Source organism: Psilocybe cubensis, chromosome 12, assembly GCF_017499595.1.
Source record: "Psilocybe cubensis strain MGC-MH-2018 chromosome 12, whole genome shotgun sequence".
Lineage (NCBI taxonomy): Eukaryota > Fungi > Basidiomycota > Agaricomycetes > Agaricales > Agrocybaceae > Psilocybe > Psilocybe cubensis.
In genome coordinates, this window is record NC_063010.1 from 2,303,762 (window position 1) to 2,328,199 (window position 24,438).

A 24,438-nucleotide genomic window follows, 5' to 3' on the forward strand; every position below is an offset into this window, starting at 1 on the left:
AACGGGCAATTGCCTAATTCACGTCGACCAATGAAACGGGATTTTGGGCAAAATATTCAGTTAAAGCCGAAGGGTGATCGATAAGAATCGAAATGCGTTGCGCAGGGATTCCCAGGGGATGCCGACCGTCGTCAACAACAGTGACCTTTACTTTCCCTCCGCATACACGGGGTACCGTTTTAGCCGTGACCTGGGGTGTCTGTGTCTGTGCCTGCGCAAGTCTAGCTTGTCTAACAAGGTCGCCCTGCGTCCCTTTCATCGTTGTCTTGCTGCTGGACAGCGCTGGCGCTGGAGCGGGTGCTACAGGGACAATCTGGTCGCCTAGACATCTGCACGGATACGTCGCGGTGCGAGCCATGGTTTCAAAGTCACAGGAAGGCGTTGGATTACGATGACTATATATATGCGTTCATCAACACAAGACAGAAAGAAAGAGTAAAGAAATACGCACTCGAATCGGACACGTGCGATTTTCCGCAGATCTCTCGCTACCAATTCGACGCGCCTGAGGTTATCGATGGTACTATTCGCAATTATCGCGTGAAACCCGTGAAATTTTGGGTTTTTCCCTTTAGTATATGCTTTCGAAGCGCGGCTTTTAAGAGCTTCGTACAGCGCAGTGGCAGTCTGGTACTCTTTGCCATCCCCAGCAACCTAAAAAGAAAGAGGAAGCACATCCACATTTGCGCAGTGAACCAACAAAAAAAAGGAGTAGGACGTACACTTATAACCCCCTTGCCCGTATTCGCGCGCTTATTGGCTTTGCGGACCACGCTAGAGGTTTTTAACCCGTTCTTCATGGAAGCCAGTGCCACCCTTTTTTCCTCGCCCTCCATTTCGTCCAACGTTTTTGCTGGCAGACGCTTCATCCCAACAGAAACCGAACTAGCACCTGCACCCGAAGTCCCAATAGCAGTACCAGTTCCTGCCCTCACATTCTCATCGACGATCATATCCCCCCATCCAGCTCCAGTTCCGTCTCCCCCTTTCCCAGCATTCAAATCCGAAAGCCAGGCCCTCTTCTTCGCGTCCTGTCTTTCCTTATACTTCCTATTCTGGATCCTATTTTTCTCCCGACATTTGGGGCAGGTTTTGTATATCTTGAACCGGATCTGCTCGAATAAGCAGCGGCATTGCGTGCATACGTCGCGTTTTGGCGCGACTGCTTGGTTCGGATTCGCCTTTGGTTTTGATGGTTCTGATACTGGTTCTGATACTGATACTGATACTGATTCGGGTTGTGCTTGAGGTTGGGCGGGTCTGCTTTGGTTGTTGAAATAAGGGCTTGACGACGCGTCTACCAGCATATTTTCCTCTTTTGTATTGATGAGAGAACAAGGGTTTACAAGCCTTATAGAATAGGCGCGGATTAGAATAAGCAGTGATGAAGTTCAAAGTAAACCTGGAAAACGCAAGACAAAAAAGTTAAAGAATGAAATCAACCGAAAGTTCAGTGACGCGTCACACGCCACATCACTCTGTAACGCAATCATGTGGGGTTACTATTCGTGTGCTTTGTCACACACCGGAGTTTCAAATTTAAAAGCCGGCAATGACCGGAGATAGTCGATAGCCCCTTACTTCAAGTTGACTCTCAAGTGACGTACGGTGTCAAAATAGACTACTTAACAGAGTTCATGGTTCTCATGTCGTGATAAAGCAGAGGAACGGCTATATATTAGAGGTGATATATTACTGGAGAGATATTCAAGTAAATACTACGGTGGTTAAACGTTGAAGTCTCGTCGTACACAAAAATCCACATATTTATTCGGTGTAATTTCCATCTTTTTTAATTTTGGAAAGGAAGGCTGTAATAATTCATGTAATCAATGTTCACGCTCGACTCTCCATGTGGGCCACAACATATTTCACAGTGAACTGTGTGCTTGAGCTTCGAAAATTTTGTTTCTTTGACAAGGCGATCCTTTGTTGCATCTTGTCCATGCATACGTCCATGCGATCATGTTCTCGTCATCTCGCTGCCTTATGTTCGAATTTTCAAGTCAGTTTAGTCATCCAAAAAGTGAGCATCAGTACCTCCAAATACAGCTCTATCAACCTTTAAAGCGTTGACTACCGTACTGCACACATGATCTTCTTATCCGCTAAAAAACATCAACCATCTCTGAAAACTGTACATGCATCCATCCACCGGAGAGCACGCTCCCCGCCCCATCGGACTGCACAGCACCACCGACAGTTACGGTCTAGTCGGTGAGCAATGCAATATCCATGAGGCGGCCTCTCCGAATCTCCTAGATAGCTCTTAGTGGCGTATGTTAGAAAACCGAAATAGATTCATCGCAACGGCAAAACATACCTCTCCGCAAGACATGTTCCAACCGAAGATAGACATAACTCAAATGCCCGCACATGATATCCGGACTACAAGCGTGTAACGAAAACAGACCAGTTGGGTCCGTGTCCGTGATAACGATCCAGAATCGGTTTCTTGATCCCCCGAGTGCTCATAGAACAAGGGCAGACGGACATCCGCATAGGCAATGACAGCGTGCAGAGGGACATCAAATACCATCGGTGCCTTTTCTATGCGGCACTTTCAATCGGCGAGAAGTTGAGGCATCGTGAAGTCAGAACTGATTGAGATATAACCGATAATGTAACGATGTAGTGAGGCACAATACGACGTATTGCGGACGCGCTGACAACTGGCATGAAATGAATAACGCCAGAAACTGTCCTTAGCCATTAGAAATAATAGAATTGTATACGTATACGCCGGTAGATCGTACTGACCCTCGCCCAGACTATCTATCCGCCATCTAGGTCAGGCCCGAGCAGACACGCCACAGTAAAAATACGACTATATTCACGCAGCAATCAAAACACAAAACACCCGCTGGTAAGTTAAACAAACATACCGACATATCGAACGGTGACGATCTGACATTTCTTACAGTTCATCAGTATCAACACTGAATCCATGCGGTATGAATATCCTGCTATAAAAACTACTAATATAAGTTTGACATCAGATCTACTGATGATCCGGACGTCCAGCAACGCAAATTAAACAGTGAGAGCACTTGAGAACTGCACAATGTATCTGAAGGAGGGAATTTTGATGGCGTATGTATGACGTGTTAAGTAGGACCCTGTGTTGTTTGCCCCTAACCCCTATATGGGGAGGGACCTAGTGTATAAAACCACCGCAAGACAGCAGCGATGACGTGTTGTCCCTGCAATTCATGCTTCGAGCATCCCTAATGCTAGGTTAAATCCAAACGGTAGACAGTAAGATAAATGGGAATAAGTGACATTATATCCTGCGAAGGGATATTAATAGTCCTCTTCACCTGGGTCCAACGCCAAACCCCTCACATCCAAAGTGCCATAGACTGGCAGCTGGGATCATTCAGAGAAAAGTCACCTTGTACCAAAAATGCCAGAGCAAATCGCAAAAATAGAGGAGGAGAGAGAGTGCTTTAACCTTTTTGTATTTATTGATACATACATACATGAAAAACAAAGGATCTGGGAAGAGGAATGAGGTTGGGTTGGGTTGATGTCAATGGGAGGAGTGTGTACAGGTTATTGACGGAGAAGTTGTAAGAAATGAGAAGGAAATCTATTTGTGTAAAAGACTAAAAAAAACCCAGGGAAACGCAGGAACAGTTTAAATTGGCAGGTGGAGGGTCAGCTGCTGCATGCGGTCATGAAATTTGCAATGTGTTTAGCTCGCATGCGAGGATTTGGCGGTGAAAGGTACATGAAGAGATTGAGAGAGCGAGAGAGAGAGAGGCCGTAAAAGGGAATAAATGTCGTCGAAAAATCATGAATCATGAATCGAAGATGGCGCCGTACGCCGGGATACCGCGGGTCTCCATGCCGTACACCACCTTCCTCGTCACCTTGGGATTGGAGATGATGAACACCGCCTCAGCGTTCGACTCGAGCACGAGTTGATAAGTCAGAGCAACCATATCGGGCCTTCCAAGAGTGCGAGTGTTCCAGACAATCGCGTCAGGGTCGGCTCTGAGCACCGCGTTGAGGATTTTTGGTCCGTACGTCGTCTCTGGGTGAGGCGTCGACCAGAGAACACGACGCGGGGTGACGCCCGCGTAGAGAAGAGAAAGGCAAGGACCGATACCAGAGCCGGTGGCAACGACGACGATCTGCTTGAAGAGCTTCGAAGTGTACAGAAGCCCGTGCAATGGGTAGCCGCGGACCCAGAGCTTGGTGGGTGGGTTCGTGATCACCTTCTTCGTCCAATCGCCTGCGTTGGAGACGACCACGGAGAAGCCGTTGATCTTGCCGTTTTCGTCTTCGTCAGGGATGGTCGCAAAGGCATGCCATTCGAAAAGTGGCCTGTCCGAAATCTTGAGACCATAGAATGGTTGCATAGCCTTGTACTTGAAGTGAAGGCGGATAGCATGGTCGGAAAGAATCTCGGGGTAGACGTCACGACGGCGGAGTCGCGACCAGGATAAGAGGGAGCAGGAAGTGGAGACACAGAAGAACCAGAAGTTGGGGGATCTAACTAGGTACAATCCGATCGGAATACCCTGTTCCCTAGCCAGTACTTTTGCGGCAAGGCCGTTGTGAATCCAGAAAGTGACGAGGGCTGTCCATCCGGCAAAGCGATGGCTGGCTTCGAAGTAGTCGTGGAACATAATTCGGAAGCGGGGCCAAGCAGATCCAAGAATGAGAACAAACATGGTGACGAGGATGTAGCAGGTGATGAGGTTGGCGAGGGCGTCACCGGATGGATTGTGAATGTATTCCTTGGTAATGAGAGCCGTGTAGAGCAGGAACCATACGACAGCAGCCGTGCCACTCCCGCTATGCGCGCCGCCATAATGGAAAACCTTGGCCAGCCTGCGACGAATAGAAAGTGGGAGGGAGTGAGGAACGCAAACAGCAATCTCGTAGCACAGGTTCACAAAATTTTCTTGTCGGAACAATATCGTGGACATGAGATTGGCAGAAGAAGCAACGGCGACATCAGCGGAGAAAGGCACACCCCTTGCTTTCACAACGAAGCAAATGAAAGCGATAAGATTAGCCGTGAAGATGACCGTGAAGATTTTCCGGTAAGTGGAGAAGAAGTTGTCTGAATGAAGGCGTCAGAAGCTGAAGAAGAGACTCCGATAGTTTAAACTCACAGTTAAGGTAGCGAGTAGTTCGTGTTCCAGTCTTCTCTGGGAGAATGTCACGGTTGGGCTTCACGTCGAATTCTTTCGGCTTCAACAAACTAGGCTCAGAAGACGACGCAGACTCGGCAACTTGGACTGGTGCTGAAAAGAAAGCGCAGTTAATAAGAGTATAGGCAAGAGGTTAAAGAGTTGGGCCTTACTGGACTTGTCGCCTATGTCGATGTGCTTCTCGAGATCCATTTTTGCCGGGGAGGTACTTGAACTTCGGGAGAAGGGGAAGATATGGGCTCCTGGAGACTTTGATCTTTCCATGAGCGCCTTTTAAGCTTCATCATGATGTCCATGCCCCAGCTTGTGCGAAGATAGTGAGAGCTGCCATGTCCTTGGCCATACTGCGAGTGGTGACTTAAGTTTCTGATAATCTCACGTCAGATCGTAAATCAAAATAGAGAAGAGATCTCCTGTTGATCAAGAGAGTGTTCCATTGCCATAAAAATAAGCACCCGATTTGAAAGACCAGTCGGGGTTAAAAATAGGGTGCCATAAAGTTGAGAGATTCGCGTGGTGCCGGTGGCATGTCGAGGAAGTTTGCGACAGTTCCGTGAGTGTGGCTACACACAGCTTCGATTCTGTATACCACCGTGAACTGTAATTCACCTTTCGCAGGGAGGCTTCTTACAATGAATCCGAAGAGAAAAAATGGGCTTCTTTGCTGCGACTTGTCCCGCACAGGTATTCTCATACAGTGATCCCACAACACCTGTGAAAGCCCCTGTTTCTGCCGTACCTCAGTGATCGGAAAAAAGTGGTAGAGAACTACCATACCTTTAAGTACAATGTGTGCGTTGTAACAGGGAGATTATCCTATACCCTTGAGATGGATTCAATGCCGGCGCGGACTCTCCGAGGACCGAGGTTAAAGTGAGCTCCAAGCAGGTAACAGCGATTGAACGAGATCTATAACAATGCCTTGATCGGTGCCAAATATTAGACTTTTTGTGAAGAAGAAAGGTACATATGGTGTGCAGTGGATAGCGAATTTCGCCAGATATCTTATCCTTTGCAAAGACAGTGAAACATAGAACGGCTTTCGTTTTCATAAAGCATATGGAGGTTAGTCTTCTATCGCAAATTTCCAACCACGCACCTAACTGATAGATTCGCAGGTATTGGACGGGTCCACACCCATCTGGCAGTCAAAGTACGCGTGCCCTGCTATCTCGGACGTATCAGATGCCTATTCAAAACCGTTAGAGTGTTTGATCATTTACATGTTCTTGGTACGCGATATAGGCTTTGCTTGCGGTACAATCATTGTGGTGGTACTTTCACTCAACTTGCACGACACCAAAAATCATTCAGACCGTGGGAGATTATTGATTAATGGCCCGGGACCCGGAATGTACAAATACTACCAAACACTATTATTTCCAACGAAAATCTGAGAAAATCCTGTTTGGACATCGGTTCAACATGAATTACAGCACTCACAACATCACAAAATAGAGTAATTTTCACGATTTACATTTATCATGAAACATTGACGCCCTGGTGCATGTCTATAAGCTCCCATCAGCGACAACCATGTCCTACCACGCCACGCCAGACATACTATGTTCCGACTGAGAGATAGTTCATGGTCGATGCAATGGCGGCCGAATTTTCAGTTCATTAACAACTCCACAATTGCCGGAAAACTTCTCTGCCGTTTCTGAAAAAGAGGCAATATGGAAACAACTGCACAGGTGTGAGTGTGATATTGAATATATCCTCAATCAAGGGTGTATGGAAGCAGCATGGAGTGCGACACCGCGTGGAGCGTAGCACAAGTGATACCTCCACGCTCCAGATAATGCGAGGGGACTATGACGGTTGAACCCCTTTGCTTAACTACGGAACAGAAAAACTAAAGGCATAAGAACGTCCAGCTGGGAGAAACAAAAGGATCTCCAGAATAGATTCAAATTGAATGAGCGATGTTAATCAACTCTAAGTTATGATACAGATGGATTTTAACGATACTGCAAATTTGAATGAGTAATAACGAAAATGAGTACAGTATCGTTAATGTTGCAGATCCTTCCGTCATAGATATCATGTTTGGATCATGAAGTTCGCTAGACATGCTCTACTGACAAATGGAGTAGCAGCAGCATCTCAGAAACAATTAGCAGATGGGAATCAAGTAGCCGTAGCCTGTAAGTAGATAGAATTAAGAATCAAGTACCAGAAAATTGTCTTGTCAATGAGGTAGTTCTCTGAGTCCCCTACACCGCGTAATTTCTGGCCAAATGGATATCATTCAACTATAAAGAAGCACATTCTCGTTCTGATTGTCCTGAATAAAGCATAGATTAGATGAAGAAGATTAAGAAGATCGGGAGATAGAGAGCTTGCGCACTGATTGCGAGTCATAACATTAAGGATGATTTAACAAACTAGAGGGTACGTAGTTCAAGTTGGAGGGTGACCGTATAGTCTTGCCATAGATAACATATATCCTTTGCGTGAATCAGGAAATTGACAGAATTTAGACGTTGAACGTAATATTATTAGTTAAATACCCTGACGGGTTTTGACGTAGTGATGAGATACTATTGCGCAACAAATTTTGACGGATTGCCTTTGAACCATTCGCTTGGACATTCCTTGAGATGGTTTTCCATGTCGTTTCCCACGAGCTATCTCGCAGCTTGGAACAGCCAAGAAAGTTGATGGATGTTAACAGAGAGCGTGTGTGGAATAGACAAAGATCAAGGAAACACTTGGCACGTTCCAGAGCCAGACTGTCCCCAGCTATGTACCAGTCTCTCGTTATCTGCAAACATTTTGATTATGGCGCAAAGTTATCTCATATGGAGTGCATTATCTTTGTTCGAGCAGTGCAAGACGATAGACTCGTCAAAGGGTCCGAAATTCAATCAGAAAACATGGAGATAAGCAAAGCACACCGACCCACTTGAAGTAATTAGACTCACAGTTCCTTGACTCGCTACCTATTGGCTCTAAAATTAACAGACTTCCGACGCTGCCGTTTTATTTTGATCCTATGCTACAGCGTACTTGGACTGTGGCCAGATAACAGAGCAACTGTGATCCGAATACTCTATTCTTAGTCACGCAAAATTCTTGTCCTCATCTCTCCTTTCCTGAACTCACTTGGTGTCTGCATGAGAAAAGAAGGCCTCGTTGCTCAAACGGCGTATGCATTTCCAGCTTGGCGCGCTCTTTATTTGGAAAGTGGTGGGTGCAACGGCATAGCCGAGTGATCTTTGACCCGCTTGGTCACGATTTTCTGCCACGAATGTCGGAGCTGAATCATTCTCATCTACCACAATTATCGCTATCAACCAGCTTTTGACCCTCTACAGAAATGAGTCTACAACAGGCGCCTTACGGCACATGGAACTCTCCAATCACTGCGGAGGTGATCACCAAAGGCGTATGTGTAGTTCCTATTTCTTCCTTGCGGTCACTTATCCACTTGCGTCAGGCAAATTCAATCAGTGAAATCATTGTAGATCGCGTTACATCGGAAGTATACCACTTGGAAACGAGGCCTTCTGAGAAGGGTAGAAGTGTACTTGTTCACACCAACTCCAATCGTGACATTGTTGGACCGAACTGGAATGTGAGAACAGGCGTGCATGAATACGGTGGCGCACCCGCAATTGTCCACGATGGAGTGGCATATTTCTCCCATTATGTGGATGGTCGTGTCTACCGTGTAGGAGTCGAAGATGACTCACAACCTGTGCCTATAACTCCAGGTGAACTTCCCTTCATATCTGCTCCATTGATGTTGCGCAGCAGCTAATATTGCGCAGATAATAAACCATACCGCTATGCCAGCCTTGACCAGCATCCCACGCACCCTGAACTTTTGATTTCCATTCTTGAAGATCATACCATTGATATTCCATCTGAAATTGTCACGACTCTTGTTGTGATTAACTCTGCTACGAAAACCGTCGAACCACTCGTATCTGGTGCTGATTTCTATGCTCTTGCCAAGTTCTCTCCAGCTGGCGACAAACTCGCATGGATTCAGTGGTTCCACCCTGACATGCCTTGGGAGGGTGGTGAGCTCCATGTGGCAGATGTTGTCTTCAGTGGTGATAAGACCATATCAATCAAAAATTCCAAGCGTGTGGCAGGGGAGCGCGGTCGTATCAGCGCGTCGTATCCTGCATGGGCAAACAACGACACGTTGATTTTTACCACGGATGAATCCGGTTATGTAAACCCATGGAAATTCGTTCGAAATACGGCTTCGCCTTTGTTTTCCACACCCATTGAGGAGGGCTTCGGACAGCCGTTATGGATTCTAAATTTCTTTCCATATGTCATCCTCGGAGACAGGGGAGAGATAGTGTTATTCAAAGCCTCAAAAGATGGCCGAGATGTTCTCTATCTTTTCGACCTCGAAAAGGATTCTAGGCCTACACCCCTTCCCAATCCTTTCGTGGTGATCGATAATATCAGGGTAGTATCTGCCAAAAACAAGGTATTTGTTTTCACAGGGGAGAAGACGAACGAAAAAAACTCCGTCATCCAATGTTCCATTTCGTCGTTGCTTGACGCTGAATTCCTACCTTTGACTGCGTCTTCTTCCGGAGAGGGTGACACACCGCTATCTCCCAGACTCGTGTCAGAACCACAACCTTTTACGCTGAAGGCACCCCCTGAAGGTGACCCGCTTCACGTCGTCTATTACCCTCCTTGGAATCCCAATTATTCTGGAAGCAGCATAGATGGAGAGAAACCTCCCTGTATTGTTAATGTTCACGGGGGGCCCACTGGTTTAACGGAGCAAGGTCTACGATGGTCGAAGCAATACTTTACTTCAAGAGGATGGGCATGGTACGTTTCCAAGTTCCCTGTCTGATTATCATGCAGATAAAATTTCTTAGGCTTGATGTCAATTACGGAGGCTCGTCAGGATATGGTAGGCGTTATGTTGAAAGGCTTAACGGTAAATGGGGCATAGTCGACGTTCAGGATTGTACCCTTGCCCCTCAAATTCTTGCTTCTGCTCCCTATAACCTCATTGACTCCAAACGGCTGATCATCCGTGGCGGTTCCGCGGGAGGTTTCACAGTCCTCGCTGCACTATCCATCGCCAAGGATGTCACAACGTTTGCTGCGGCCACTTCTCTCTATGGCGTTTCAGACTTGGGTAAACTTGCAGAATTTACCCATAAGTTTGAATCTCGTTACCTCGATCATTTGGTTGGCGGAACAGTCGAGGAGGCACCAAACTTATATAAAGAACGCTCACCTATTTATCATGCAGAACGTATTGTGACACCTTTACTTGTGAGTAAAGCATTTTTTTGGCCGTGGTACTTGCGCAGTTTTTCATACATGATTTAGATTTTACAAGGAGAGATCGACATGGTCGTGCCGAAAGGTCAAGCGGAAGCAATCTATGAGAGTATTCAGAGTCGTGGAGGCGTGGTGGAATATAAGTTGTACCCAGGGGAAGGACATGGGTGGCGTCAGGAAGACAATATGCGTGATGCTCTGGAGCGAGAATTGGGGTTCTATGAGAGGATCTTTAACTTGAAGAAATAGTCAAAATTTTTATGGTTATGAAACCCTCACTACATTATCGTTTTGACCAACAATACGGAGAGTGGTATCATTCTGAAAACTTCGTCAATTTCAGAATGTTGCTTTTTACCAGCACTGTGGTGCTCCTTATGCCACCGGCCATCGGGCCTTTGTACGCAGACCACAGTCACTCGCTCGGGTTGGTTCCCGTGAGAGGTAGCGTATTTAACTTAGAGAGAACAACGGTGTACGCCGAGAATCAGATATGACAGCGGCGTGAGATTAACATTTGTTATCTTTGACCACTTATCATCGTCATGATTGTATTGTGCGTCGCGAGACCGTAACTAAGGCGGAAGGTCAATAAATGCTCAAAAACCTCTCTGCTGAAATTAATCTTCAAAACTGTTAAAAATGACGATGGATTGCGGTTAAATAAACCTCAGATACTACGGAATCATGATATCCAAGGTTATCCTTGGTTAGGTGTTCTACGGTCCCCCACAGTGGCAAACCTGGGTATTTCCGAGGAGGAACCCCTACATCATATAAATTTGGTGTGCTTTTCCACAACGGGCAGAAAATAACTGTTATTCCTTGATTGTTCCAAACGACGGTTTTCGGTGTTCGGGAGCTAGCTATGAAGTAGGGACTAAGATTTTCGACTCATGGAATGTTTGTTATTATCCACTGCTATCATTCTATCTCATCGATTCATCTCACACTAGAAGTTCTGTTTTTGAATTGGACTATTCAAATGGACAATTTGAAGGTTTTCTTGGCAAAGCTATCAAGTGCCCAATAGTTCAATATCCCGCTGGATGAAATCGTTGCTATCACCTTTAGGGACCCCAAATCCACCAGGCTTCGCGTTATTCCGCCAAAGTTAATTTCTCTACAATGTGGCGAGAATGACGAGTTCCTGTAAATATGTTCAAACCCGGATCAGATAGGATACGTCAATCAAGACGGACTGAGCCGCAAAGGCATGTCTGTAATATCTCACGCACAATAATGGATCAGTTAGTATCCAGTTTCGCCATCACTCAGTGTTTATTTGAATCAATAAGAGAAGCACAGAGGGGCTTCAGCTCGACTATATAGGAAGTTGGTTTTTTTGACGTATTTCCTTCTCAAAACCCTTAGGGCACCGTTTATTCCCGATACTCATGATGAATTGCTGAAATGGTGATCACCTAGGCAGACCTATGTGCTGTGGAGATGTTCAGCAATTCTCCCATGGTTGGACTCAGAATGCTTCCACGTACGTTGTGATCTAGGCTGGGTGTATGATGCGTTCTATAATCTCCTCCTATTGACGAAGTAAGATGGCTCCTAGTATTCTACAGACGTTCACATCGATGTGAAATTCCTCTATGATATGCATGGTGCATGTAATGCAGTGCAACTAAATTACTACAAGATGAAATTAGGCCCAAACATCGAAATTTATGTCATCAAGAACTATCCAGTACAGATCCCATTTGCTATCTGATTACAGCAGAGTAAATACAACCTGGTGTACAGAGAAAAACTGACAATTTCTACCCTCGAGGTACCAATGTCGACAGCATTTTGGTACCATAAATATACATTCCATACACATCATTTGGATGTCGATTCTATACACTTTCTATACCCTGGTCTCCACGTTCCAGAGATCTTTTCCAGAGGATGTTGGCGGAGTCTCCGCCAACATCCTCCCTGAAGCTATTTTTAGTCTTGCAGTTCACAAGTTCGGCCTTGCATGCCACCGCGATCCAAGTCCGTTAAACATGTACTTGCATTTTTATCGATGAATATTATTGACAAAGTTACAACAAAAAAAAAAACCTACTATTCCCACGCACCATCATCCTGACGGGCCTCAACATGGTTCGAACCCTCGGATTCATCCTCATTACGCACGCGCATGTACGTCCCTCAGCCACTTGCGCATGTCCCGTTGCCCTCACGTCTTATGACCGCAAGTCGCTTGAACTTCCCTCGCATCCCTTGCAAGGTAAACTTCCTTTTCCTCTAGTACTGACGTAGATCTCACACAGCTAGACTTCATAAACATATGTGATCTTGGGAGGGTTAGCTCGTATGGGATCTTGTAGATGTGTAGTTGCCACAAATGGCATTAGATAGTTTGATGTAACTGATTGGGTGGTCTTAATGTCGAGTCAAAGTAACTTATTCGCTTAATGTATGGTTGGGTTAGTACCCACAACGACTACCTGTTCTAATAAACGGAAATTCCATTGATTTTGTCTCTACTATCACTTGATCTTTATATTTGTAGTGCTTGTCCGTGCATAGGCTCTTCATGGACATCGAATGGTGTATTATTATTTGTTTTTGAAATGTGGAATAGTCTTATTCTTGTTAGCTCCGCGAGGTGGTTGCCTCCTAGTCACCTGCTACACACCTGTCTTGTTATCTTGTTACGCTTCTTAAACCGAGTCCGAATCTTTGCTCTCAGTCAGTGCGGACTAAGTGAATTCTAACTACTCATTTTTGAGTTTGGTTGCGTCAGCCCACATCACCATGCCTCGTTCGAATAGCCATTTTAGCGCCTTGTCTTAGACGCGCGCCTCAGCTTGCGCGCGCCCTGTGTTACGAGTCACCTGACTACTTGCCCAGGCTCGGCAGGGATTGGCCCGCTCGGCCTGTTCTATTTTTAGAACTCGATGTTAACTTCAAATTCTAGGCGCACACCACCGCGCTACACATTAATACTCTCATTGTTTATGATTAAGTCGGTAAATACCAGAATATAAAGGTAAAAAACAAAGACTTGAACCTTTCTAAGAAATGATAATGTATTAAAATGTCTAAATCGCGGATTTAGGGTTTCCGGTCTACATAGGAAAGTTAAAAGAAAAGCTTGTAATCCAGGATGGATTAAATGCATCTATGTTATTCTACTTATTAGCATTGCAATGTAGGGAGTCAGCTAAAGTAGAGTATCGGATGCTAAAAGCCAAGAAAATATGAGCAAGAGTAGTAAGAGAAAAAAAAATTACTTCACACTTCTATTCAACCAAACTAGAAGCGGTATTGAGCACGGAGTTGTTCTACAGCAGCTCTGGCAGCTTCTTCTCTGGATGATGCCTCGTTGTGTCCTTGCCCTGTTCCGTATTCGATACCTCCAACTTTCATAGACAATTAAGCTGACTTTAATATCTTTGAATGTAAATAATGGGCCTCACTTGTAACAGTGGTTCTCCACGTCGGGTTATGTGCCTGTCCGCTCCAAGACGAGTTGTAAACTGGTTTAGGCAGTCTAAGTTGCTGGTATATGGTATTCAGATAATGTCTGAAGGAGCTCTCGGCTGGAATTCAAGTGTAAATGAGTGCAGTGGGGTGTATGCATGGTTCCTAACCTTCTTGAAATCCAGCCATTGTTTCTGGTCGAGTTCTTGCAGGCATCGCAGTAAGTCAATAGCTGAATAAAACTGGGGGAAAAGATTGATATTTTCCATATCACGATGAAGCGGTATTTATGCAAAATCCTAAATGCTGGGTAGTATTCGAGTCATTAAGCTAACAGACCAGGTCGGCATTGCAATTACATTCCAACGTATAATTGTGATGTGTAGTGTATTGCATCTACAGTAGCTTAGGGATTTTAGTGCATATATCCATCTTCCCGGTCTGGTCCATCATGACGTACCCGTATACGGAAAAGAAGGGAAGAATATTACGCTCCAGAGACTCCATTGCCATTTCAGTACTCAGAGGTCCACCATCAAAGGAGATAAATATGGCTTGAAGGATTTATTTCCTGTGTCAGAGCGAAGAAAATATTTACCAATGCTTTAACCAAGCCGACAAGTACTGAGGACATGTAGGCGAATCGGCACGGTACTCCATTCTAGGTAGTTGAGCCGCAATGCTTGTTCCATTGGGCAGAATTGTTACAATGATTGATCCAGGGGATTAACCAGATCTCTCCGAAGCGCAGGAGTTGGAAAAGAGTCTCCACTGAGACGGTGAATCTGTTCATTTGGCACGAGATAAGATTAACGGATAGATAATCCAATAGTAATATACCCATACTGATGCGGCGTTTAGCGCTCGTCATTAGCGCCTAGAGTCTGCGCAGTCATTATTATACCAACTCCGGGTCTCACGGAGCCCAGGAGTCTACTCGAGATTAAGCCGTCGTATGTATGGTTCTGGGTACGGAGAACCATCAACACAAATAGCAATGTCGTTGTGTTAAAAAGTTGTGCTTTAGCATAGTCCGAGGAAAGATGTGAGATGAGCTCTGATTCGATTTCTACCCTTCAGTCGTGGCCATATGGGGATGAACAGCTTTATGAGTCATACAATCCAGAGCTATGGGGTGGTAGAAGATGAGATGCGTCTTAAATGGAACAACATTACAGCATTACGCCTTGGTTCCACCTGAATCAAGAACATGAGAACTTACTCCGGGTGTCGGATAGACCAGACCAAATATCTCGATAATATCTATCGAGTCCATTGACGACAAGAAAACAAATCCCCGCAGATATTTGGAAGTTTCCAATGTTGTCAGGATGTTCATGTAGAAACAGTGAAGAAATCTAGAATGTAACCCTGAAGATCCCAAGAAGATCCGGTATAATCAGTTTGACTGATTGGTTGATTCAACCTCCTGTGAGATAGACATGTTCCGACGTGGTGCATCCTTGGGGTATGTTTGTCGAAGATAGGCAAGACGAAGACAAGATCCAAACGTAAAGGTGACTAACTATGACTTGACTTCGGGTACAGCTCTTTTGCTTACTCGGCCATATTTTGTGTAATATTTTCTATTTCTTTCCACAACATAAACATCAAAGAATTTCAGCTGGACTCAAAAGGAGGATCATAGTTAACTCATAACAGAACATGACGGCCGCTAACGACGCTGATATGTTTTCCTACTTAGTATGTAAATTAGCCACCATTTTTAGACTGTTTTTGGCGCTCGACATTGTTCGTGGACCATTAGCGAGTACGAAAACCTCAGGACCCTTTGACATTATAATGCAGCCGCTAACTTCTTTACTCCTGCTGTTACTCGTACAATGTAGCTCCACAGAAAGAGATTTGAATGCCGGTTTATGGTCCTGAAAAGATAGCTACAGGTTCCTAAAGCCTTGGAGTCTAAGAGGCCGTTCGTCCCTTCTATACAGCTACCGACGTAGAAAAAACAACCCATCAAATACATCCCACCGCCTAATCGAAGCGGCGTCGATCAGAAATGCCTTGTAAACTTGACTTTGACGTCGAGGGGTTTTTCGAATTTCCATGGTCCTTACATTTCTGACAGCCCCGAGTTCACTTGATCGTGCGTCCAGCAACTTCAGATCAATGGTCTCATGTATGAGGTGGGGCCGTTCTATGCAAACCAGTGAAAATGATGTATGGTTTGGCTATACGATTGAAACTACAGTATACCCGTCACAAACAAGAAATCTTTCGCTGAAGATCGAAATGCATAGGAATACGGTCATTAACACATATTCCGATGATGCAAGATATTCCAGACAGGTATCATAGTTATATGGATAAGTTGACATTGATCCTTTCGTCAAATTTGTGTCTAACGCCTCCCCCTATACTCTCAAACAAAACACTGTAATAGATCTCTTTCGTCTAGAACTTCTGCTCACATACAGCCTCTTTGGCGCTGTACGCTTGCCTAGATTGTAAATCTTTTACTGATGTCATTTTTTTATGTGGAACAGGATGATCGGTTGACGGTCCATTCTTTAGTCCGTGATCTCAACTTGAATGAAATGCCTTTAAATTCACCAGTTTGTGCGAGCCACATTAATACCCAAGGAACCACTCATAAAGCTTTGTCTATTAATTAGGTTTGATATATATTCCAGAAGTCTTGCGCTTGGGCTGAATTACATACAAGAGTTTCAAATTGGAATTCAAAAGTAACCAGTTGAAGTCCGAGTCATCATTCGGCGTTATCGGTCATCATGTCCAAAACCGTCCTATTTTTGTTCCTAGTACGACTGATTTTTTTCATTCATTGGACATCCTGTATAAAGTCAGGATATCGAACAGATCATGTCTCATCGGTCTTTACTAAGGGTATATTCGCCGTCCTTTCATATCTTGGTCAGGACGCACTTTAGCCGGGAAGGTGACTCGTTTAAGCATCAGAAAGACGCTGGTTCTAGCTAAACAAATGACAGAAAAAGTTCAAACGACTCGGGACCCTTTTACGTCTTGGAGTACTGTGGTCGCAGCAAACGATATCAGGGGATGGATCTAATCGATAAGGCGTATCGCCCGAGGACATCCTGAACATCCATTTTTTGATACCGCACCTTTGGAAGGAATGTCAGGTACACACTGGACGCTCCCGATCACCGAGTCACTTCGCAATACAGATAGCAATGAGGACTCCCTAGTCCATAAGAAGGCGGATTCGTGAGAGCTTCACATCCTTCGCATTCCAATGCAAAGTCTCAATACCAATGAGTTACAATCTGATGTCGGGCAACGATTACCTTTAAGTGTTCAAGTTCAACAATAGTAAACGCTAAATTTACTTCTCAAATATGGCTCTAGTTCGCTATGACGATTTTATATAACCTATCCTGAGACATCGGAGGTAGGACCGCGCTTCCGGACGATGTTTTTGGTTGGCGAAAAATTATCGAAAAAAACGATCAGGTTGTCGACGAGAGCTCAGTCATGAACAAAACCATGATTATAGAATGAAATGCATTACTTTGGGTCTTTCGCGCAACGAAACCTTCTTGCGCCTGCATGACTTTACCCCAACTAGACGAACTGTGCTGCCTCTGACGTACACAGAAGCCTTTGCAAGTCCACGAAGTCCCAGAGACATGAATGGAGAGAATATCATTCCAAGCTTCTGTCAAGTTGGGATGGGGACGGGAAAGGAGATAGCATGAGAAATCATAGCCAGGAAAACTAAGACGGTGACATCAGCAAGGTAAAGAGAGATTTGTATGCACTGGAAATTATCTGAACATGCCCAATTAGACCATTGGTGCATCCCACCCAAGTAATGTTGAACTGACCGTTAGAGTGATACATGATACGATAAATCCCTAAACATTGCAGACTTGTTCCTGTATCTGCTTGAAGCATCCATACCGCGGAAAGCATGGTTATGGATTGAGCTCATAATAGAACATAGATTACAAACAAAGATAATGCACTTGGACAATGGAGGTAGTAAGGAGTATAGCATGAATCGAAGCAGAGCATATGATGAATTCGGTTTGCAAAGTTGGGGGGGAGGGCCCTTGAAATACGGAGATCCGAGCTGTATCGGTCATTGAGAGGTTGTGTGAGAGCCATAACACTGGAGACAGGTGGTGGTATTGCTTCAGATACAGGATCATTAATAATGCGATGGGATAGACCGCAAAACAACTTACCTGGGAACATCTTCATAACAACATTTGCGACAAACCAGCCTACCACATCCAGGTCCAAACTCGTCTTGAAAGCCACGAATTTCTTCTGCCAGCTCTCCGGGAGCTAGAAGCAGACGATCTTTTGCTGGTCCACCATAAACCTGATTGGTGGCCAGGTCATCCTCATCAACAATCTTTCGACGTCGTCCAAAAGTAGAACTCTGAGTTGGCGTAGGAGGTACTTCAGACGCCGAAGGAAGATTAGTGTTGGATGTGTTGACTAAGGACAGCACGGATCGTGAACGGCGAGGAGAACCAATGATTGATGGCGAGGGCGAGGGAGACCAGCTGAGGTGAGGTGTTGGCGGTTGCGACGCCGCTGAATGGGTACACGTACGAGAGCATACTGCACATATAGTATTCGAGCAACTGTTTTATAAACAACACGTTCAGCTAACCACGAATCATATTGTAAAATCACGCACACTGAACACAGGATTGTATTGCCTGATTGGCAAGCACGATGGCAAGACGAACAAACGGAAGTAGTGGATCCCGTCCCTTTTGGAATTGAATCCTGCTTCCGATTGTTGCTTGAAGCCTCAGATTCTGTGGCCTCAAGCGTCGGAGGTGTTATTCTCCTAAGTAATCGCCGCCGTTTTAAAGGCGGTTTGGAAGAACCTTAAATTGGATTCAATTGTGTTTAGAAAGGACTGGTGAGGAGAAAGTATTATGCACTCACCAGATACAGTCGAAACTTCCTTCATGATGGTTCAAAGTAACATCACAAGGCCCAAAGCCAGCGTAGGGCAGCCTGCCACAGGCCACACGTTGTCGCCGCCAGAAAGGACGAGAATAAAGAACAAGGGGCAAACTTTTCTTAGTAATTGGCACGTGGGATTTTAATTTTTGGTCATCGATCGATATAGGGGAGACATCAGCGGACTTAGAATCGGAAGCCAATTATATGTATTTATCACCGTAATATATAATCGGAGCTTGAAATCCATACACTTGGACTAATAATTCAATTTGCGAAAGATGTGAAACCTCAAGTGGCCAATACGTATCGAGACCAAACGCCATGCTCCACATCTACTCACCAAGACGACGGACTAAAACATTTTGAATGAGAAGAAGATTTAAGAACGGGCACAGTCAAAGTCATAACTTACCCAAATCGACTCCCATCATCTTTCAGGGCCTTCAATGGTGTGCCAAGGTAATCGGCTGTACCATAAAACACGGTGTTTCCCCACCATTTTTGTATGGTGTTATTCCCAATGGATCCGTTGAGGGGATATTGAAGACTGTAAATGTAAATATCCCGAACCGATGGACCGCGACAAGCTCACATACCAGAAGAATACCAATATCGCACCAATCGCCACACCGGCGTCAAGGGCAGCGGATAACACATCTGCGAAGTTGTTGGCACCAGGGGACTTACGAAACATAGAAAATTTGCGTACAGTTATATTTGGTCCACCACGAAAAGTGCCTTCTTCGGACCAAGAACTGGAAGATGAACCCGACGATGCCCCAAGTAATGTAGTTGACAGCGTTGGCTGGTGGTATCGCGCCGGTTCCCGAAAGAAGCACGCTTCATTGCAAAATGAGGATGATATGGACGAGAGTGACGGGAGTGTGAAACACCTACGGCGTACTGGTACAAGTGTATAAGCGACCGACTATTTTACATGGGAAAAAAAACAAAAATCGACTCACTTAAGGTACCGAATCCATGAGCGCGGGTATCTCTTCGACACAATCCAAGCCAATGTGGGTAGTAGAACACCGAGGGGGAAACAAAATGTCAAAGCTGCGATAAGTATTGTTATCATTTGAACTGGGCAATTCGAACGTTGGAGTTACCGCTGGATGATATATTTAGGTTACGGATTCGGGATGCTAGTTTGGAGACGCACTAGTAGATTTGACCTTTTGAGAACTGGCGAGCGGGACCGATGACTCCCCATATAATCGACGCCGTCCCGAATACTTCGGTATTTGGACACACAAAACTTCAAATAAGGGGTCAACTTCGCAGTTTAATCTTTAGCTGGTTTTGGCCTCACGTACCCGCTTTTCTGAAGAGGGTCGCAGATATCTCTGTATCACAGAAGTTTAGAATAAGTTGACTTGTGCATGGGATTGTGCTTACTCGATATTGGAAAACATCCACGACTGTACCGCTAGCTGTACAGTGCCAGAGATTACCGCGCAAACGACTTGAGCAAAGAACATGGATTTCGGTGGTATTTTCATATAACTGAGATAACCTGGTCCAGCCACTGTGCTGATGATACAGTTAGAAGATTTGACTCACTGCCCCAGCTTGAAGTCGGACGAAAATGTCAATGCTTGCACCGAGAAAGTATGAATACACAATGAACTGAACTTAGAGGAACATTTCGCACCTTGTGCCATGGTGATGTATCCCCACGTTTTGAAAAGCATCATTGCAACTGGGCGCCCAGGAAGAGCATATCCCACCACGAGCTCAGCAATTACACTAAGAGTATGACATGAAAGGGAGTTGAGAAAACAATAATACATAAACAAGGAGAACTGCTTACTTTAGCCCAACTTGCTGGTTCGTAACCGCTTGAATCATCCCGCACGGTATGACATACATGAACGCTGGGAAGACACATTCTAAGAAAAGAACCACAGGAATGGTATGGGCACTTACATATCGACAAAGCCAAGATGAATCCTACACATCTCAATCAACATCCGAGGGGTGGAACACTTTATCAGGCACTCACCCCACACAGGAAGGTCGGTCTCCAGCGCCTCGATAGAGATAATCGAGAAGATAAACATGCTCACTGAAATAAACTATCAGCGTCTAGCAACTATTACATTCCAAATTCGCCCTGCCAATGGCAGACGCAGCACAAAGAATATCAGACGCACCGAATATGACGGCATAGTACCACTCCGGCACCTGTTCGTAGCGCGACATCAGGCGCGCATGGATGTCGGGCTGCTCGTGCAGAGATCTCCGTGCCTGTGTCCATATCTGCTTTCCGTAGAACAGGAAAGCATGCGTGAGAGTCGCCGTTATCGCTGCGAACGAAAGGCCGTAAGACGTAGCGAAGGTCGCTCTGTCAAATCATTTGAATATACAACATGAGGACGTGGTAGGGTGAGGGAGGGACTTACGAAAGGAAAATGGGGCTGTAAGCTTTATAGGCCTCGACGTCTAGGTTATTTCTCGAGTCGATGATGCGGGTGACGTTATAGGATTTCCCAGTGTTATCGTACGATCCTCGCGTGGAAATTCTGATACATCACTGGTGAAAAGGTGGGGAGTGGATCGAATTGGGGTCGACATACGGTAGATATTGGGTATACCAGGTATTAGTATACTGTCAGAGAACATCACGGTCTGTAAGGAGGCGTGTCGAACGACGGAGCTTCTTACGTAGATGACAGGAGTTCCAATCCCTAAAGCGGAGAAAAATGAAAGTTAGAGAGGGCATTGTAATTAGAGCCGGCAGTTGGACTTACAGTAGAACAGGATAAATCCTAGAACAATGTTTGCTTCGGCCCACCCTTCGTTGCGGTCGGTCAAAATTGAGTAATAAGGATTTACTATTTTTCTCTTACATGGTGTAGCCAATCTGACGTGGTGAGTCCTCTTTGTTAGTACGCCATCATTTCTAGAAAAAGCGTGGACATACGGGCTTCCGATATACGCAATTTGAGCCCAGTCAAATGTGATAAGACTGAGAAAAGTCAGAAAGTGTGGACTGAACAATAGCGATGACCTACCTCATCCCCTGTAAATATCCCCTAAAGCGTTAAACAAGCTATAAAAAACACGGCGTACCATCCCATGAAAATAGCCAAACATTTGGTTCACTACCTAGAAGACAAAGTTAAGTAAGTTGACATGTATGACAGGATCCGGATTCGGTATACAATGTTCTGAGGAGCAATCCAGCATGCCTAAGGAATCATGAATCTCGTGCACCTCTACCATTGACTAATTGAACCATACCCATGAAAAGACGCTGTAAAATGCCTAAGTATTTAATCAGCTAGAAGTCAAAAGAACACCCACCTCAAGGCCTGGAAGAGGTATGCCGGTAGGAAGTCTGATAGTTCTTTGGACGTCAGAGAACTCTGAATAGCAATATTATCACACCTACAATAAAGGACAGATGCCGTAAAGCAATAGAAGAAAAATCTTTCTCTACTCATTCCTTTATGATCCCCGACCCCCTCATAGCTCTGGGAATGAAGAGTATTGAATAATGCACAGGTAACTAGATTCGCAGGCCAGACTGGTGGCAAAACCATAATGAATCGCACGGATCAACTCTGAGATGACCGAGGGACGTACTCATAGAAGGTGGATCAACCAAAAAGCGACGGCCGATACCCCCGATGGAGAATCCAATCAGCTGAGTGGACATGATGATCATCCACTGGACTGTGTGCGGCGCTCCACGTCAAGGATTTCCATGAGAATGAGGAGCGTTGATGGACACTCACATCCGAAGCTATACACTTGGTTGTAGTACACACGCTGCACGGCAATGATATCCGTCTATTGCCCTCATTAGGTTACGCACAAGTCGGATCGAGGAATTGGTTCCTTACAGCGTAAGCTTACAAATATTTTCAGGAAGGTGAGTTACATGTGCTTGGTAGTTAGGCATACCTGATGTGGCGCCGACTCTGAGGCAGTTTAAGTAAGAATTGTGTATTGGTGAGCAATGTTATAAGACTTACGACGCCATGATTGTTACGAGAACCTAACGGGAATGAACTCAGGAAAGCGGCATGTAACAAGTTACCTACATGTTCTTTGATTGTGAAAGGACCAGGATTGAGGGGGAATCCACAAAGAATTGCGTTTGGCATGTATCGTGCCCATGCCCGGCCGACTGGGAATGAAAGTAACTGTGCCACAATCTGCCCAATATGAGACCAAAGTAGCTGGTATGTATGGGTGGACGTACACCACCGATCATCACAGACGGATATCTCATGTAGAAGAATTGATTTAATCCCTGAAACGAGTAAGTCTATCGCATGAAGTCTGAGAAGAAGAGTCACCGGTATGATAATGGCCCAAATTATCCCTACGAGAGTGTAAGTTTAACTCATTATGATACTAAAAGACTTGCCTATGGTCCATGACCGTACAGTCGAACTCGGTATGGATGTGTCGTCCGTGTTGGCTACCGCAGATCTCACCTCCGGGTAGGGAGAGTCGCCCTGTAAGCATCCGTCTGCAGTCAGATTGGGATCATCAAAGTTCGACTTGGGCTCATGTCCATGTTCATCTGCTGCAATTGACTGGGTTAGAAATGGGCTGAACAGTCGTAAAAGAATTTTTTTTTACAATACGTCTTTTCCGCATCGTCGGAGAGCATTCCACCTTGATCCACAAGATCATCCGTATGCCTGGGATCTGAATAGATATCGGTCGTCATCATCTAGGGAAGGCAGGGAGCACATATTGAAACAGATGGACCTTATATACAAATGCACGAAAGCCCACGATATGCTTTTGACTGTACCCTGTGGTTGAAGTTTGAAGAAGGCCGCCCTTGCCGCACTGCGAGTTACTTCGACTCCTGTTCCACGATGCATGAAGTGGCTAAGAAAAGAAGTAGGTTATCCGTAGCGAGGTACTCAAGAAACTCACGAGGTAGCTTGTCCACGAGGTAGTTTGTTTCTAATCAGGCATACTGAGAAAAGGGGGAACAGAGAGGAGGGTTTGCTGTCCCTCTGTAAACGGGTGAACGGCGAACATCATGGCGGCGTCGTTGGTAGACAGAATATTGATCTCCTCATCAAGTCTCCTGAACAACTAAGGGTCAAATGAAATGCAGTATACAATATATACTTCTATATGGCTAAGCACAATTATATTTGCACATTTTCAGCCGGTACCAAAAGGTACGATTCTGCTTCGCGGCCCATCATTGAAATTTAAACTCCGATTTGCTCGTGACTCATGGCACTCCGAATTCCACGATGAGTGCGTAGCACTCATCTATGGATAAGATAGCAGCGAGGATGACGATTGCTTATTTGAGTTTTGTCTTCTCTGTTTTAATGATCGTCTTAACGTCTTCCGGTTCCTGAACCTGACACTTGTCAGGTCTCACCTGTCATACCTCCCCAGTCTCTTCTGTTGATTCTTTAATTTCTGTACATCTATATAATAAAAGTTGTCCTCGTATTTTTCTCCCCTACCGGCTCGTCTTCAGACTCGTCCAGTCTCATCTCGTCTTTCCCCTCGACTCGCCTCCGATTTTTCTTTTGAGCCCACCCTCCTCTCCCTTTTCTTTCCTTTTTCCAGTGTTTGGTACTGCCACCGTTGGTTCTCGTTTGCGATTTCCACGTGGTTCGATCCAAGC

General features: G+C 45.2%; 5 protein-coding genes across 5 annotated transcripts; 1 reads left to right on the plus strand and 4 right to left on the minus strand.

Annotated features, from left to right (window-relative positions):
* Positions 1-13: 13 nt before the first annotated feature.
* Positions 14-1,307, minus strand: JR316_0012682 (uncharacterized protein; the record flags this gene model as incomplete). The annotated part of the gene is made up of 3 exons (XM_047898302.1): positions 14-395; positions 452-654; positions 723-1,307. The coding sequence occupies 3 exons, from the start codon at positions 1,305-1,307 to the stop codon at positions 14-16; spliced, it is 1,170 nt and encodes a 389-aa protein (XP_047743191.1).
* A 2,496-nt stretch (positions 1,308-3,803) lies between these two features.
* JR316_0012683 (Adenylate-forming reductase 03009) lies at positions 3,804-5,360 on the minus strand (the record flags this gene model as incomplete). Its single annotated transcript, XM_047898303.1, has 3 exons — positions 3,804-5,077; positions 5,130-5,261; positions 5,321-5,360. 3 exons carry the CDS (start codon positions 5,358-5,360, stop codon positions 3,804-3,806), a joined length of 1,446 nt encoding a protein of 481 aa, XP_047743192.1.
* A 3,133-nt stretch (positions 5,361-8,493) lies between these two features.
* JR316_0012684 (Dipeptidyl peptidase family member 6) lies at positions 8,494-10,697 on the plus strand (the record flags this gene model as incomplete). The annotated part of the gene is made up of 5 exons (XM_047898304.1): positions 8,494-8,562; positions 8,614-8,890; positions 8,948-9,983; positions 10,034-10,439; positions 10,497-10,697. The coding sequence occupies 5 exons, from the start codon at positions 8,494-8,496 to the stop codon at positions 10,695-10,697; spliced, it is 1,989 nt and encodes a 662-aa protein (XP_047743193.1).
* Positions 10,698-18,066: 7,369 nt separating this feature from the next.
* Positions 18,067-18,816, minus strand: JR316_0012685 (uncharacterized protein; the record flags this gene model as incomplete). The annotated part of the gene is made up of 2 exons (XM_047898305.1): positions 18,067-18,455; positions 18,792-18,816. 2 exons carry the CDS (start codon positions 18,814-18,816, stop codon positions 18,067-18,069), a joined length of 414 nt encoding a protein of 137 aa, XP_047743194.1.
* A 332-nt stretch (positions 18,817-19,148) lies between these two features.
* JR316_0012686 (Sexual differentiation process protein isp4) lies at positions 19,149-22,479 on the minus strand (the record flags this gene model as incomplete). Its single annotated transcript, XM_047898306.1, has 16 exons — positions 19,149-19,164; positions 19,225-19,359; positions 19,409-19,494; positions 19,978-20,073; positions 20,132-20,161; positions 20,214-20,248; positions 20,470-20,564; positions 20,629-20,692; positions 20,745-20,768; positions 20,821-20,883; positions 20,972-21,162; positions 21,221-21,340; positions 21,483-21,505; positions 21,833-21,853; positions 22,125-22,186; positions 22,407-22,479. The coding sequence occupies 16 exons, from the start codon at positions 22,477-22,479 to the stop codon at positions 19,149-19,151; spliced, it is 1,134 nt and encodes a 377-aa protein (XP_047743195.1).
* Between the last annotated feature and the right edge of the window lie 1,959 nt (positions 22,480-24,438).